Consider the following 15,534-nt stretch of genomic DNA (forward strand, 5'->3'; position numbering starts at 1 on the left):
AAACACATAGTGTGGAAAAGTGCTGGAATTTAAAGATGAAGATTAGTAAATATGTGCCATTGAGATTTGAACTGGGATTCGCTGATTTATAACCACTTACCTTGACATCTGCTCCACATGAGACTGTGTGAACATCATCAACAGCAAGGGACTAACATATTGTTTAGTCTGAATAAGGGCTATTTTAAAGGCTGCCTTGAGGCTGAAGAAGTGATAAAAGCGCTATGCAAAAACACTTGAGTTAGCTGTCAAAGTGTGTTGTGATTTTTGTTTCAAAATAGAATCATCGGTAATTTTTAATTTATGCTATTCAATTGTTGTCAACGCAAGTTGGTAATGATTTCGATTTCATACAGTTAATTAAACATGTTACGAAGAAATCTGCGTCATCGAGTGTAGTGTTCTATCTTGTTGTTACACAAAGTCATCGATGCCGGATTCAGGATTTTTTCCGACAAATGATTGGCCCGTGTGCGTTTGTCTGTCTGTTTCGGGATGTGAAAAAATTGTTGTTCGATGAAACAGTTTTATAATAATTAATTTAGTGTTCGACCCAATGTAGGTATATATTTCGGTATGTATATTTTTATCAACATACAGGTGAACAATTTTTCGACAATGGTTGTTGATTTGATTAGAGCTTTAAATAACCTTAAATCAATATCATTCAGGTTGGCTGAACAAAAGCTAAAACTCCAGGATCTCGAATACGAATTTTATAATGAGTATTTTTATTTGGAAAACTTCTTTGAAGTAGTTACCAAGGAATCCTAAAAAAATCGATGAATCCACTAAGCATTTTTCTAGCAATTCCACTACTCACACATCTAACAATTTATGAGCAGATCTCTTCATTCCTTCCAATGATTTTTCACCAATCCATACAAGATTGTTTTCCAAACTTCATCGCGCTATCCTCAGATATTTCTCCATACGTTACTCATGGTAATTTTTCTAGGACTCTACCATATATTCCATGAATTCTAACCAAGACTTCTCCATTGCATTGCTCTATTTTCTGTGATATTTCTTTAGAGATTAGTTATGAAATGCACCTAAACATTTCTCAAAAGTTCTTTACGAGATATCTAAAAAAACCCCAAAAATTCCTCAATAATTTTCTTCACAAATCCTTTTGGGTATATCTTCTGAGAGGCCAAGAATTTCTCTTAGGTCACCAAAAATTCTACGGTGATTCATATTAAAATATCTCCAGAGATTTCTTTAGAAACTCCAAAAAATGGCATTATTCTTGCATTATTCCTCTGGAGCTCTTCTTTTTTCGAAGAACTCTCGACACTCATTCAAAATATCTTTTTATTCATGTTCCTGAAAATTCTTTGAAAATTCATCCTGAAGCTTTTGACTACAATTCCAGGAAAAATGTATTGACTTTTTTACCTCATAAACGTCATTTACATAAAAGTTAAGCGTGTGGAGCAGTAGGGCGGTTCGAAATTTAAATATGTTTGAAAAATCAGTCTTCCATATCTTGCTTATAATCCTTACTATAAAAAATGTATCAAAATTAACACTCGAAGGAATGGGGCCCAGATAGCCGTAGCGGTAAACGCGCAGCTATTCAGCATAACCATGCTGAAGGTCGTGGGTTCGAATCCCACTAGTCGAGGATCTTTTCGTAAAGGAAATTTTCTCGATTCCCAGGGCATAGAGTATCTTCGTACCTGCCACACGATATACACATACAAAAATGGTCAATCGGCAAAGAAAGCTCTCAGTTAATAACTGTGGAAGTGCTCATAAGGACACTAATCTGAGAAGCAGGCTTTGTCCCAGTTGGGACGTAACGCCAGAAAGAAGAAGAAGGAATGCCTGAAAAAACACTTCTGGTTAATTTCCTGGATTATATTCCAAGATATTTCTTATGAACTTTGAAAGACGTCCTCAAAAGTACGCAAGGGAGAATTCGTAGACTAAATTTCAGGAAAAATCTCCATTGCAATCTCATAGAATTGCCCAAAGATATTCCTGCAGCTATCGCTGTAGGACTAGTCAGATAATGTCTGGAAAAATTCACTTTTCATAAATAATTTTGAAGAGAATTATGCTAAATACTTTTTTTTAGAAAATAACAAAGTTATGAAGTTATTTACTGAAGTTCATATTTTATAATCTGAAAATTCACCTTTGACAAACTTTGAGGATTCTTTTTTTTGTGATTTGAACTCAGAAAGCACACGAATTTTTGTTCTGCCTAATATTCATAGTGAAATTCCATGTCGAATTCTTAAAAACCTCGTGAGATTATTCCTGTACGAATCTTTCCATAAACTTAGCAATGTTGTAAGGATTCCATGAGGGAAACTAGAAGAATTTCTGAAGCAATCTCTATAAACGTTCTTGGAGGAGTTCGCAGTGGAATCGAAACAATGATTTTTTGAGTCCTACCCAAGTAACAATGAAAGCTGAAAAGCAAGTGTATTTGCTTAATATTGGCTGATCAGTGGTGTACAAGGCTGAACACCGTGACTGCTGAACAATAATTTGAAGAAAAGCTTATTAAACACTCTTATTCAGCAGTATACTCAAAGCTGAATATTGAGTTGAACAAACTATTTTTCATCTACAGTTTTAACTTTTGTTCAGCCAACCTGAATGATATTGATTTAAGGTTATTTAAAGCTCTAATCAAATCAACAACCATTGTCGAAAAATTGTTCACCTGTATGTTGATAAAAATATACATACCGAAATATATACCTACATTGGGTCGAACACTAAATTAATTATTATAAAACTGTTTCATCGAACAACAATTTTTTCACATCCCGAAACAGACAGACAAACGCACACGGGCCAATCATTTGTCGAAAAAAATCCTGAATCCGGCATCGATGACTTTGTGTAACAACAAGATAGAACACTACACTCGATGACGCAGATTTCTTCGTAACATGTTTAATTAACTGTATGAAATCGAAATCATTACCAACTTGCGTTGACAACAATTGAATAGCATAAATTAAAAATTACCGATGATTCTATTTTGAAACAAAAATCACAACACACTTAGACAGCTAACTCAAGTGTTTTTGCATAGCGCTATTATCACTTCTTCAGCCTCAAGGCAGCCTTTAAAATAGCCCTTATTCAGACTAAACAATATGTTAGTCCCTTGCTGTTGATGATGTTCACACAGTCTCATGTGGAGCAGATGTCAAGGTAAGTGGTTATAAATCAGCGAATCCCAGTTCAAATCTCAATGGCACATATTTACTAATCTTCATCTTTAAATTCCAGCACTTTTCCACACTATGTGTTTGGAATTGTTAGTTGCGTTCATAAAACCCAAAACTATAAACCTGTAAATACTCTTTATTTTTTTTGGTTAATTGTTGAATAATGGATGAATAAGCGATTGTTATGCTTTCGAAGCTTGCCATCTGTTCTAAAAATAGAATTATGGTTATTGAAAGAGGCCTGAATAAGCGCATGCTAGACCTTTATTCAGCCTTCTATATAGCTTCAATTAAGCTTAAGGCTGAATAAAATCGCCAGAATTAGATGTTTAACAGCTGAACAACAGTGAATGCAGGCTACGAACAGCTTTTGTTCAAACAAAGGCTGAATTGAATAAGCTATAAAAGCGTTTGAGCAGCTTCAAATTGTTACCTGGGTAGTCCCAGTCCAGGCATTTCTTCAAAAAAATTCTGAGAAAATTCGAAGAGATTTTACGAAGCATCCTTTGAAAAGTTTAAGTTATTCATGGCAGAGTCCCAGAAGAAGACCAATTTCAAAAGAAATATTTTGAGAAATTACCAGCCCTGTCGTCCTCTTTAGTCGCGCTTAGTCGACGACTAAGAAGCTTTTCTCAGATTTTTCTCTTAACGCCCTTTGGGACATCAGTTGAAAATTCAAGCTGTATCGTCGATCTGAATTTATTTAACTTTGTTGCATGTAGACCAGGTGCAACTAAACGCCCTGTGTAAAATCAATCGAAATTGTCAAGCTGTATCAACGCCCTGGAATAATTTGACCCTGTCTTATTTAGATCAGTTGCATTTAATGCCCTGTAGGATATCATTTAATAATTACAAGCTATATTAACGCCCTGGAGTAGTTTGACTTAATTCTATGTAGATCAGATGCATTTTATCGGTCTGAAGACATCAATTCCTAGTTGTATCAACGCCCTGGAGTATTTTGACTTTGCTCTATGTAGATCAGGTGCAACTCAACGCCCTGTATGACATCAATCGATCAAGCTGTATCAACGCCCTGGAATAGTTTGACGTTATTCCACACAGATCTTTGCGAGGTTGAAAGCATCTTTAAGCCCTGTAGAAAATCAATCGCAATTTCTTATCTGTATCAACGCCCTGTAGTTATTTGACCTTAATATGTATATCCGGCGCATCTTGACGCTCTGTAGGACATCAATCGAAATTTTCAAATTGTTTCAACGCCCGTATGGCTTCATTCCATACAAATTTTCACGAGATCTAGAGCATCTGGATGCTCTGTAGAAAATCAAACGAAACCTATGTGCTCCAGGGCGTTGATAGCAACCTTGGAGCAATTTGAGCTTATTCCATGTATATCAGATACAACTTAACGCCCTGTAAGACATTTATTGTAAACTCTAAGCTGGATCAACGCCCTGCATTAATTTGACCTTTTTTCATGTATATCAGCCCTTTAGGACTTAATTTGATAATTCCAAGCTATATCAACGCCCTGGAGTAAGAATCCACAAAGATCTTGACGAGATCTGAAGCATCTTTACGCCTTATATCAAATCAATCGATTTTTTCTTGCTGTATCAAACGGTTACACAGCGTAACAAAAATGACATTTTTGCGTGTCTCAAGGATCAAATTATGTGTCTCTAGTAGATTTGGGGTTGCTTAATCTGGTGCCATTCTCAGAAATGTTCCAGCACGTCACAATTTTTAGCTACAGGTCGCCAAAGTTGTATAAAACACTGGTTTTATTAATGTTTACATGAAATTTAAAGTACAATTTATCAAACTTTTTTATAATCTAATCCACCAAACATGCAAAATAGAACTTGAACTTTCATTTCAGACACAATTTGATTGAAATTGCGCGATTAAATTTCGATTAAACCGATTGTTTCAACATGCTTGCAGTCTCCATACAAAATACTTCGTTTCTTCTATATGGCAAAATATAACAATTCTCTAAACCATCAAAAAATAACTTTTCCGCGTCGAAAGTATTACAAACTTTGATGATAAGTATTGTTATACATATAAAGTTTGAATTCTGTGGCAAATTAAGCCAATATATTACCTTACAAGCTGGCAAACTTGCATGCAAGTTGGCTGAACTAGTCATTTTTTGCATTTTCAACAGTCAATATCTCAAAAACTAGACGTGCTATGATATTTCTGAAAACGGCAATGGATTCAGCAACCCTTAATTAAGTGAATAGCGGTATTTTGGTGCTGGAGACAAAAACGTGTTCCGCAGTGATTATTTGACTTTATCCTATACAGATCATGCGCACCAAATAGCCCTGTATAAAATCAATCGAGATTGTCAAGTTGTATCAAGGCTCTGGAGTAATTTGATTTTGCCTCAAATAGATGAGCTGTATCTTAACGCACTGTAGGACATCATTTAAAATTTATTGCTGTATCAACGCCCTGGAGTAATTTGTCCTTATCCTTTGTCGATTAGGTACATCTTAATGCCCTGTAGAACGTCAATTGTAAATTACAGGATGTATCAACACCCAGGAGAAATTTGACAGTATTCCAAATAGATCAGGTGAACGTCCTGTATCAAATTAAAATTGGTCATACATCAATTACAATTGGTAAGCTATATCAACGCCCTGGAGTAATTTGACTTTATTTCACCTATATCTTTGCAAGATCTGGAGGATCTTTGGAAAATCAATCGAAATTTCCATGCTGCTTCAACACACTGATTTTTTTTAACCTTGTGTTATGTGGATCAGCTGAATCTTAACGCCCTGATTAAGATCAATTGCAAATTCTAAGAAGTACCTACGACAAATTTAACCTTATCCTATGTAGATAAAGTGCGCTTTAACGCTCTAAATCAATTAAAAATTCCAAGTTGTATCGGCGCCCTGGAGTAATTTGACCTTATTTCAAGAAGATTGGATTGCACTTCTAAAGCGCATTAGAGAAGTCTGATATTGTCTTATGTAGACATTTGCATCTTAACACTCTGTATGATTTGAAAATTTGAAGCTGAATCGAAGCCCTGGAGTAATGTGACTTTATCCTACATAGCTCAGCTGCATATTAACGCCCTTTATGGCATCAATCAAAATTGTTAAGCTTCATTAACGTCAAGAAGTTTGAACATGTCTCATTTAGGTCAGACCTGTAGGACATCAGCTGAAAATTCCGAGCAGTACCACCGTTCTGGAGTAATATGACTTTATTATTGTGTTCAGAATAATAGTAGTGAAAGCCGGTTTTCATACAAAATGCTCAACTTTGGCATGCTGTAACTTTGTCTCCATATGAGCAATCGGCATGAAATTTTGGCAGTGAACTACAAATATACTCAATTTTATTATCACAAGATTTGAAAATTTTCACACTACCGGCTAAAAAGTTAAGCAGCAGGTGAAATCGCTCAAAATAATAGAAGTTTTAATAATTTAAATATCTGCTGTTTTTTAATTTTTCTTTATTCATCGTTTCAACCATTTCCACCCAAGCCATAAATGTATGAACTAGCCATTTATTTATAAAATTGTTGCTGAACAAAATTCACAAAAGAAAAACTACTATTATTTTGAGCGATTTCACCTGGTGCTTAAATTTTTAGCCGGTGTGAAATTTTTCAAATTTTGTGATAATGAAATTGAGTATATTTGTAGTTCACTGCCAAAATTTTATGCGGATTGCTCATATGGAAACAAAGTTACAGCATGCTAAAGTTGCGCATTTTGTATGAAAATCAGCTTCCCTACTATTATTCTGAACACAACTGTAGATCGGCTGCATCTCATCGTCCTAAGAAGCGGTTGGTGGTCTAATGGCTACCGCTTCTGCTTCATAAGCAGAAGATCATGGGTTCAATCCCAGGCCCGTCCCTTTCCTCGTACTTTTTAGTTGTATCTTTCACTTGCTTCTATCTCTCACTCTTAATATATCTATCACAGTTTATAGCATTTGCTAGAACCCGAGACGGACAGAAAAAACCGTTTCCCTACGATTCCATTCTTAGCTAGCAGTTTGAAGAGAAGCTCATTTTTTGATACATTTAAGGTATTCCTTCACGTATCTTTTTTTTTCATATATCCTAAAACACAAATTAAACTGAGTATGTAGCTTTCATATGCAATAATTTTGGTCATCTTGAATTTTATCAGAAAAAAAATCACCATAAGTGCACCATTCGTTTTTAATTTTGTGGTCACCATCAAAAAGCTAACTAAGGGGTCACCCAAAAATGACATCCATCATTTGAGGGAAGATAGTGGTCTACGAAAGTGTGACAGTGCATGTATTAGGTATTGGAAAAAGCGTTACAGAGGGGGATGGGAGGTCCAGAAATCCCGAAAATTGATGGACGTCATATTTGAAACTTCCCTAAGAAAAAACTGAGTTTGAACAGCTGTAAATACTAGGTGAGCAATGGTATTAGCCGTTTGAAATGAACGATTTTCTAAATTTATGAAAACAACATATTTTGTACTGGTTGCCATATTGTATTATGACGCCATCTTAATTTTAAGCAAAAGTATGAATTATTTAGAATGATGATACTTATCATGTAGAAATGAAATAAAAATTGAGTTGAAAAAAAGGCTCTCAATTTTGAGAATCTGTGTGAAAACGCCTGGGAGTACAACCGCCCTCTGGGCTATAGCAACGCCCTCCTCAAAAGGGGATGACTAAGAAGCTCAAATTTTACGACGACAGGGCTGGAAATTACTAAACAGAACTCTAGATGAACTCAACAAGGTATAAGAGAAGACAGCTATGAAAGAAATTCCTTAAGAAGAAATTCTCGAAGCAGTTTGTAGTATGTGATGGAACTTTTGGAATAATTCTTATAGGCAATCCCAAAACACCTTAAATCATATCATATATAAACACTGAGCTCATATTTGCCCACAAAATGTGTCATATTAAAGTGCTTCTTACTGCAAAATTTCAGGCAATCGTGTCGAGAAAAACCCACAATGCCAAAGTGAACCACGGAAGTGCCAAAGTAGCTCTACAACCTTTGTAGTTCTGTGAAGAAAATCTTAGCTCGATTGCTTAAAAGGTAAAAATCCTTTTCATTTGCATAACAGATTTGTGGCAAATGCCTCTCATAATCCAATGTGGACTATTGATAAAACATTCGCATAATTGCTCATAATTTTTTTTTAGAAGCCTGCGTTTTGTTTTTGGACTCTAATATGTCTCCTATACATCTGAGATCGCAGCAAGCCATGCGCGCGGGCGGCTGCGTTTTGAACTTTGTGTCACGTTTACCTTGTTCAGCGTTAATTTTTTGGTCAATTCGGCAGGTGAAAATTATATTCGGCGGATGGTGTTACCAAAGACACATTAAAGACCTCCATGTCTCTTGCAGTTGCCCAAAATTGTTTGGCTCATAAGGTAATCTAGAATGCTGTGCAAAGTGTACTGCGAGTGTCAAACTTGGGTACCTTTTGCACTACCGAGGGACCAAATGCAGTACTAGAAGTGGTACTAAATCTGAGCCCGAGTTTCACGTTTACCTCAATCAGCGTTTTTTTTTTTTTTTTCAATTCGGCTGGTGAAAATTATATTCGGCGGATGGTGTTACGGCACGTGCAAATGTTCTGTGAGAACATGTTTTTCAAAATGATAAGTGCTTCTTTTTTTCAGAGATTGTACCTGAAGCTGATTTGTAGTATTTTGTTTTACTTTTCGATTGACTTGCATTTTGCTCGAGAGTGCTCTGTGATGGCTTCAGCAATGGAATTATGGTTCGTGGATGCTTTTCGGTCTGGATCATGCACAACAGTTTTTTGTCGATTTATCGTGCGGTGTGTGTATTTTAAGGCCCAAGTAAAAATGGAGCAAATGTCAAAAGTGAAAAAGCAGTTTTCGTCGGTAAAATCGACAAATCGAAAAAAAAAAATAAAAACACACAGCTGTTTTATTTGCAAAATAAAAAGGCTGTGTGATTCTATTTTATTCGATTTGTTGATTTCAAGGCCGAAAACTGCTTTTTCATTTTTGGCATTTGCTTCATTTTTTCTTGCACCTTAAAGGGCAGTTCTAAGTTATGGATCACGCTATTTAGGAGCGACGGATTGCAGAAGAGTTTCAAAAAAGAAATTTGGTTAGTTTGTTCTAATCAGCAGGGCATCATCACAATGTGTAAATATTTTGTCGGCCAGAACGTCTACCAAGCGTATCCTATGGCACTACCCTTTCCATCAACATTCCACAACATCCCGTAACACCTATGAGAGGTCGTAGAGTTCTCTGCATCTTTCTTAAGTAGGTGTTCAATCAATCATCCTTTCCCATTCCCCAGCAAAGACGTGGCCCGGACAGCTCTCGACTATTGGAAGATGCGTCAATCTTGTCTAAGAGTAAGAGGTTAGTCCCAAATTTCTGACTTTGGTAACGGACGGGAAGGAGGCAACCCTCATACAATGGTCTAGGACGGTACCGGAATCCAAAGATGGTCGTCACAATGGCCGACTTGTACCCCTACTCACGTTTTCAAAGGCACTAAACTGGAGAAATTGTTGGCAGACGTATTTGATCTTTTTATTTTAAGCTTTCTGGTAGAGCACAAAGCCAAAAAAAAAGTTAACTGTCGTTGGATGCTTTCTTCGCGAGATTTGTGCCTTTGAAGTTTCAGTGCAATCTTAGAAGTTGATTCCAAACTGTGTCACCTTGATGCTAATGGCCATATTTCTCCTATACATCTATCACGACGCATTTGTTTTATATGTACATATGAGTGCTGAAGACAATGATTGATAAATTTGAATACAAGATCAATTACGATTGTAAAATTATTTCCATCGTACAGGGCTAAAAATGCAAGTTTCCTATTATGGTTGCTTTCTGGACAACATTTTGTTTAACTGTATATAAAATTCAAATTATTAAACGATTGGACCGTCGAAATCGTTTACATTAGAATTTATGTTGTTGACAATCAACTTATCTGTACCCCCATCGCCATTCGGTGTCACCACCTATTCGACAACGGTATGCTTTGCTACCTTTTATCCATTTACCCTGATTCAATTATCATGTTACATACCTCATCAGAAATTGATCCGGTTCGCATGTGCTCTTTCATCATGAACGTTCCGATAGAATGACGCCTTGTTTCACTGGATGTTGCTTCCTCGCTACGAAGATGCTCTCTCCGCCCTTGTAATAAACTGCTGCACTTGGAGTCACTGAAGAGAAAATAATATATTGTAAACAATAGGTAATTTTAGCGCATCCAGAGGTAAATGACTCACATGGAATTCGAATAGAACACATCATCATTGGCACTGTTTTCCGAAAATGAATCATTATAGGAATCCCAACGGTCACGGATGCTGTCGGCTCCATGGTTCCGGTAATCTAGCGTGTTATGCTTCCTGGTATTCGTATCTGCTGTTCTCACCGGAGGCGATGTTGTACTATTGCTACGGGAGCGTAATAATCCTTTTAAACTTCCACGACGTTTTTGTGCTCCCGGGTTAAGATCAATGTTTATGGAAACGGGCTTTGATGTTACCAGTTTACCCGAGGAATGCCGTTTTTTGAACAGAAAGAAACTTTTGCTGTTTGTTTCGTTGCTCTTGGTGGCCACCTCTTCGTCGAAGTAGTTCGGGTTGTCTGTAATTGAAAAGATAATCTGGTAATTGAAAACGCCAAAGCACAAATAAATTCTTAGGGGAAAGGGTGATAAAATGAACACCTTAAGGATATTATTTTGTTTCTGATAGAAAAACGAGAAATTTGTATAGTTATATCGCACAGCATCAAAAATAGGGATGTTATGTATAGCAGCAACACGAATTCAGAATGAAATACAGTGAAACCTACATGAGTCGATGTTCCTTAACTCGATATCGACTCATGGAACTATACTAAAAGCAAAATTTCATGGTTACTATGATGGTCCCCCCAAACAGCTTTCCTAGGCATTTGTTTCCACGACTCGATATTTCCATGAGTCGATGGTCCCTTCAGATATCGACTCATGGAGGTTTGACTGTAGCTAAATTTTCACATAGTTTTATCACTAACAAAAAACGATGTAAATGTTCGTTTTACCTCCACTATGTGGGTAAAATGAACAGCTGTTAACCAATTAGTGGTAAAATGAACATCGTGCAAAAAACGTGAGAAAAACAAATATTTTTGAAAATTTTCATTGCGCTCCCGAAAATATATCCATGAATGATTGTAACCCATTTTAAAATAAATCTAAAGGTATCAGATTTGACATCATATCATAACGATATTCACCTCACTGAAAAGCCTCAAGACTCCCGAGCTAAAAATTACGTCAGTTCTAATTTTCGAACATGGTTTTCTAAAATCTTAGTTTTCGTTGATATTTTCACTTCAATTGATCTCCGTATCAACTTGAACTCTCCGATTTATGCTCTAAATCGACCGTGCGTGATAAAAATTCAATTAAATTTGTTTTTTCTCGGTAAAAGGTACGCTGTTCATTTTTCCACCACATCCCTACATCCTCTTTCGACATATTATCGGCATATTCACTGTGTTTCGCTTGTAGAATAGAATTCAGTGAACAGATTTTCTTTTGAACTTTCATGATTTTAAACGAAAAAAAAAACGCTTTTGAAAATTCTCAAATTGATGACGGATTCTGCCCCCTTAACCCCTCTACCACCCAAGTAACATTGGTAGTTGAATAACAGCTTGTTCGGGTAAAATGCTGTTTATACAGCTTCTTTTCAGCTGAATAAACTCAGAGGATTCAAAATAACATTTTGAAAATGATTCTGAAGCTCCCTCCCTGATATACAGTCGACTCTCCACAACTCGATATTCTATAACTCGATATACTCTATAACTCGATGGATTTTTCGGTCCCTTCAAATTTCCATACATCGTGCTCTCCATAAGTCGATATTTCTATAACTCGATATCTCCACTAGTCGATGTCACGTGAGTGGTAAATTTCTCTCCATAACTCGATATCTATTTTAAAATCTTTCTTTTATGGGGAAACGAGGTCTGAATTATGCTTGGAGGTGAATAAATACTTGCAAGTTGTAATAAAAGTTGAAACACATGCAAATAATAAAAAATATTGTCAGTGTAAATAATGTGGTTTTTCGAGCATTTTGGAAAAAGTTGTCAAATAATAGTTTGTAAAATACTATCAACAAAATATTAATGCTTTCTTACAGGAGTGATCATATATGTATTGGAAATGAAGAAATTTGTTCTTTCGATTTTGTGATTTTTTGTGTCGGTATATTCTATAACTCGATAATTCTATAAGTCGATGGTCCCTTGGATATCGAGTTATGGAGAGTCGACTGTAGTACATATGCTTCATATAACTTATTTTTTATACATATTTAAATTAAATCAACGTGCCATATATTAATATGATACATGATAAATGAAATGGCCTGTATTAGGTTTTTGACAAAATCATATATTTCATGCAAAAAGTGCACAATGGCAGATTTACAAGTTACTCTTCGTACAGATTTTTAAAATTATTCACAGTTTTCAGGAAGAAAAAAATAAATAATTGTAATGATAATTCGATCCTTGTAAATCTTCTAATATGTTGTACCAAACGTGTAATGAAATTAGGGGTCATCCATATACCACGTGGTCATTCATGGGGGGAGGTGGGGGTGTCTGACCAAAGACCACGGTTCAAACAAATTTTGAAATTATTGTATGGACAAATGACCACGATGGGGGAAAAAACTGTTCACGTGGTTAATGGACAGCCCCTTATTAGGATATAACATTTTTAACATAATTGTATCAGCTTTGTTCTTTCATGGCTTTTTGATAATAAACGACAAGAAAAGTTACAAAGTTGGATTTTGTTTAGTGTGTGAAATTGGCAAATCTTCTATCTGGTGCTTTTGTGCACTATTAAATACTGTAACTAATAGCAAATACCTCGAATGATATATTTTTACCATTTTTGTGGCATCAAGCACGATTTTCGGTCTTGATTTTATGCGATCAAACGTGTGATATGATTTTCACTTCCAGCAAACTGATAAAAAAAACAAACTTAAATTCTAGCCAAAATCTTCTGTTTTATACATAAAGTCTATACCGGTGTAATAAATTGAAAGAAGTTTACTCAATGCTACAGAGAACGTCAAATCGGTTGCATGTCAAAGTGTTGCAAGTTCCACCCCTGTTCCAAGCTACCCCGTTTGACAGTACTTAAAAATTATCAAAGATTTGTATCAAAATTCCCTAAGAATTCTGCATGAAAATTTCCTAAAACATACAGCGAGAAAGCTGATGTCCATGGTGCTGTTGTGGATTTTGTTTTCCAAATATATTAAATATCTGCTCTGATGACACCCTGATGCTATGAAAATGTTTTTTAAATATATATTTTTCTGTTTCTATAGCTAGAAGACAATATGCTATGAGTATATTCACAAGCACTTCCTCAACGACAAATTTAAGTTTGATTTGAAACATATATTACATTAGACTGGCTCTTAAACAAAAAAGTTGTAAAACTCAACGGAGCACCCCCTAGATATGAGCCTTAGGGTGAGAAAAACGCTACTGAACAACTTTGCCGAAGACGCCATCTTTCTAAGTGGTCAGGATCCTGAGCTATCCGGAAAACAAAAATTCTATGCTCACTAGCGCCGCCAGGTGGCAAAATCTCGAATCTCTTGGCTAGAATAATGATAGTCCTTGAGGTACTAAACAACTTTGCCGAAGACGCCATCTTTCTAAGTGGTCAGGATCCTGAGATATCCGCAAAACAATAGTTGCATGCACACTTGTACTGCCTGGTGGCGCAATTTCACTTAAGCAGTGTTGCCAACTACGAAAAAAAATTGAACCCTTCATGAAAAACTGGATTACAGTTGAAGGGTATTGCTATGTTGCTAAACATTATATATTTCTGTTCCGCTCAAGTTTGATGGTTTTGATCTTTACTTTATTCTACTTAAACAGTGTTGCCAGTAACATGAACATTTGTGATTCGGCCAACTGTATGGCACGCAACACTGCCTTCAACCTTGGCGAACATTCGGTATCGTTATCTTTAAAAATTTTTGGTATTTGCATATCACACCCCCATAAAATTGGCTCTTTTGATAACAATCGAGCAGTGTTGCCATCTATTATCAAAATATGAAAACTTGAACGGCCATTTTGGAAAGTTCTCAACCCATGCTTCAACTTTGCCGAATATGTCGAATCAGTATTTCCGCATCTAGACGTTGCATTTTTCAAAAACCTAATTATAACCCTGATTTTTTTTACGACCGATTTTTTTTACGACCCCCCGATAACGGTCGTAAAAAGAGGTTGGGGTGTATCAAGGAGCGGCTTATTTTTTGAAAGTTTTCGAAACTAAAAATTCGTGTACTCATCTGAGTTTAAATCACATCAATAAAGAGAAACCTCAAAGTTTGAGCCAAAAATATCTAGCTTTACAGGTGGCGTAAGCGACTTGAAAGTAGGCTTACCAAAAGGATATTCCAGAAAGGAGGACATTTTGCATTATGGGTTTTGAAAAAGGAGTACATTTCAAAATTTTGCAATACCAGAAAAAAATTAAAAGATAGAAAAAAAACACTGAAAAGAATAAACTGACATTGGAATCATTTGCTCAAAAAAAATCAACTAAAAACTATAACCGCACTAAACAAACCTGGACAGACGTATAACCCACGTCAATATCTCAGGCTACAGATTTTTTTCTTGTTTGGTTATTCGCTTATCAAAACAACACTTTGATAAAAAGCGAATTGGTACAACTTTTTTTAAGATATGAGTATAAAGGACTAGAAAAACATTTCTAATAAATTGAATTTAAAAATTTTATATAAGAAATATCGGTCTCCCAAGAAACATTGGAATATCTCCAAAACCAGGTGATCAATGATAAATGATCAAAATTGAAACAGATTCTAAAACTAGTAAAGTTTTTAGGAGCCTGTGAAAAAATGGTGCGAAAATATCAAAAAACAACAAAGTTGCGGCGACTAGAATATTTTTTGTGGTAAAAATTACGCTGTTGGTTGAGGGGTTAATGGAGATAACGATGATAATCGAACAAACCTGCATTTTCTACTTTCTTTGACAAAAAGTTAAGAGCAACCTTAGACGCCAGAGGTCATTTTCGTAGTGAACATTAGGAAAAATAGTAGTTGCTCTGAGAAAGGCAAAGAGCTTCGATCTGTGAGTTTTGGATTGAATGGAACTTTCACTCAATAAGGTAGTTTTTAAACTTATTTTTTAAACAAGTTGAAAGTTTGAACATTTTATAATATCAATTGTTCTAAGATAAAATGGAGGGTACACGTTTGATTGAGACATTTGTCTTAAGGTGACACAGTTTGGA

The 15,534-nt window shown here is 35.7% G+C and overlaps 1 protein-coding gene across 1 annotated transcript in view; it reads right to left on the bottom strand.

Moving 5' to 3' along the window:
- Nucleotides 1-15,534, bottom strand: part of LOC110678773 — a 74,277-nt gene that overhangs the window by 33,985 nt on the left and 24,758 nt on the right. The window contains exons 2-3 of the mRNA XM_021852112.1: nt 10,448-10,811; nt 10,240-10,381 (exon numbers count right to left, since the gene is read on the bottom strand). Coding sequence (XP_021707804.1) covers nt 10,240-10,381; nt 10,448-10,811 — 506 coding nt within the window. The remainder of the gene's footprint in view (nt 1-10,239; nt 10,382-10,447; nt 10,812-15,534) is intronic.

The sequence above is a fragment of the Aedes aegypti genome, chromosome 1 (assembly GCF_002204515.2).
Source record: "Aedes aegypti strain LVP_AGWG chromosome 1, AaegL5.0 Primary Assembly, whole genome shotgun sequence".
In the NCBI taxonomy this organism is placed as follows: Eukaryota; Metazoa; Arthropoda; class Insecta; order Diptera; family Culicidae; genus Aedes; species Aedes aegypti.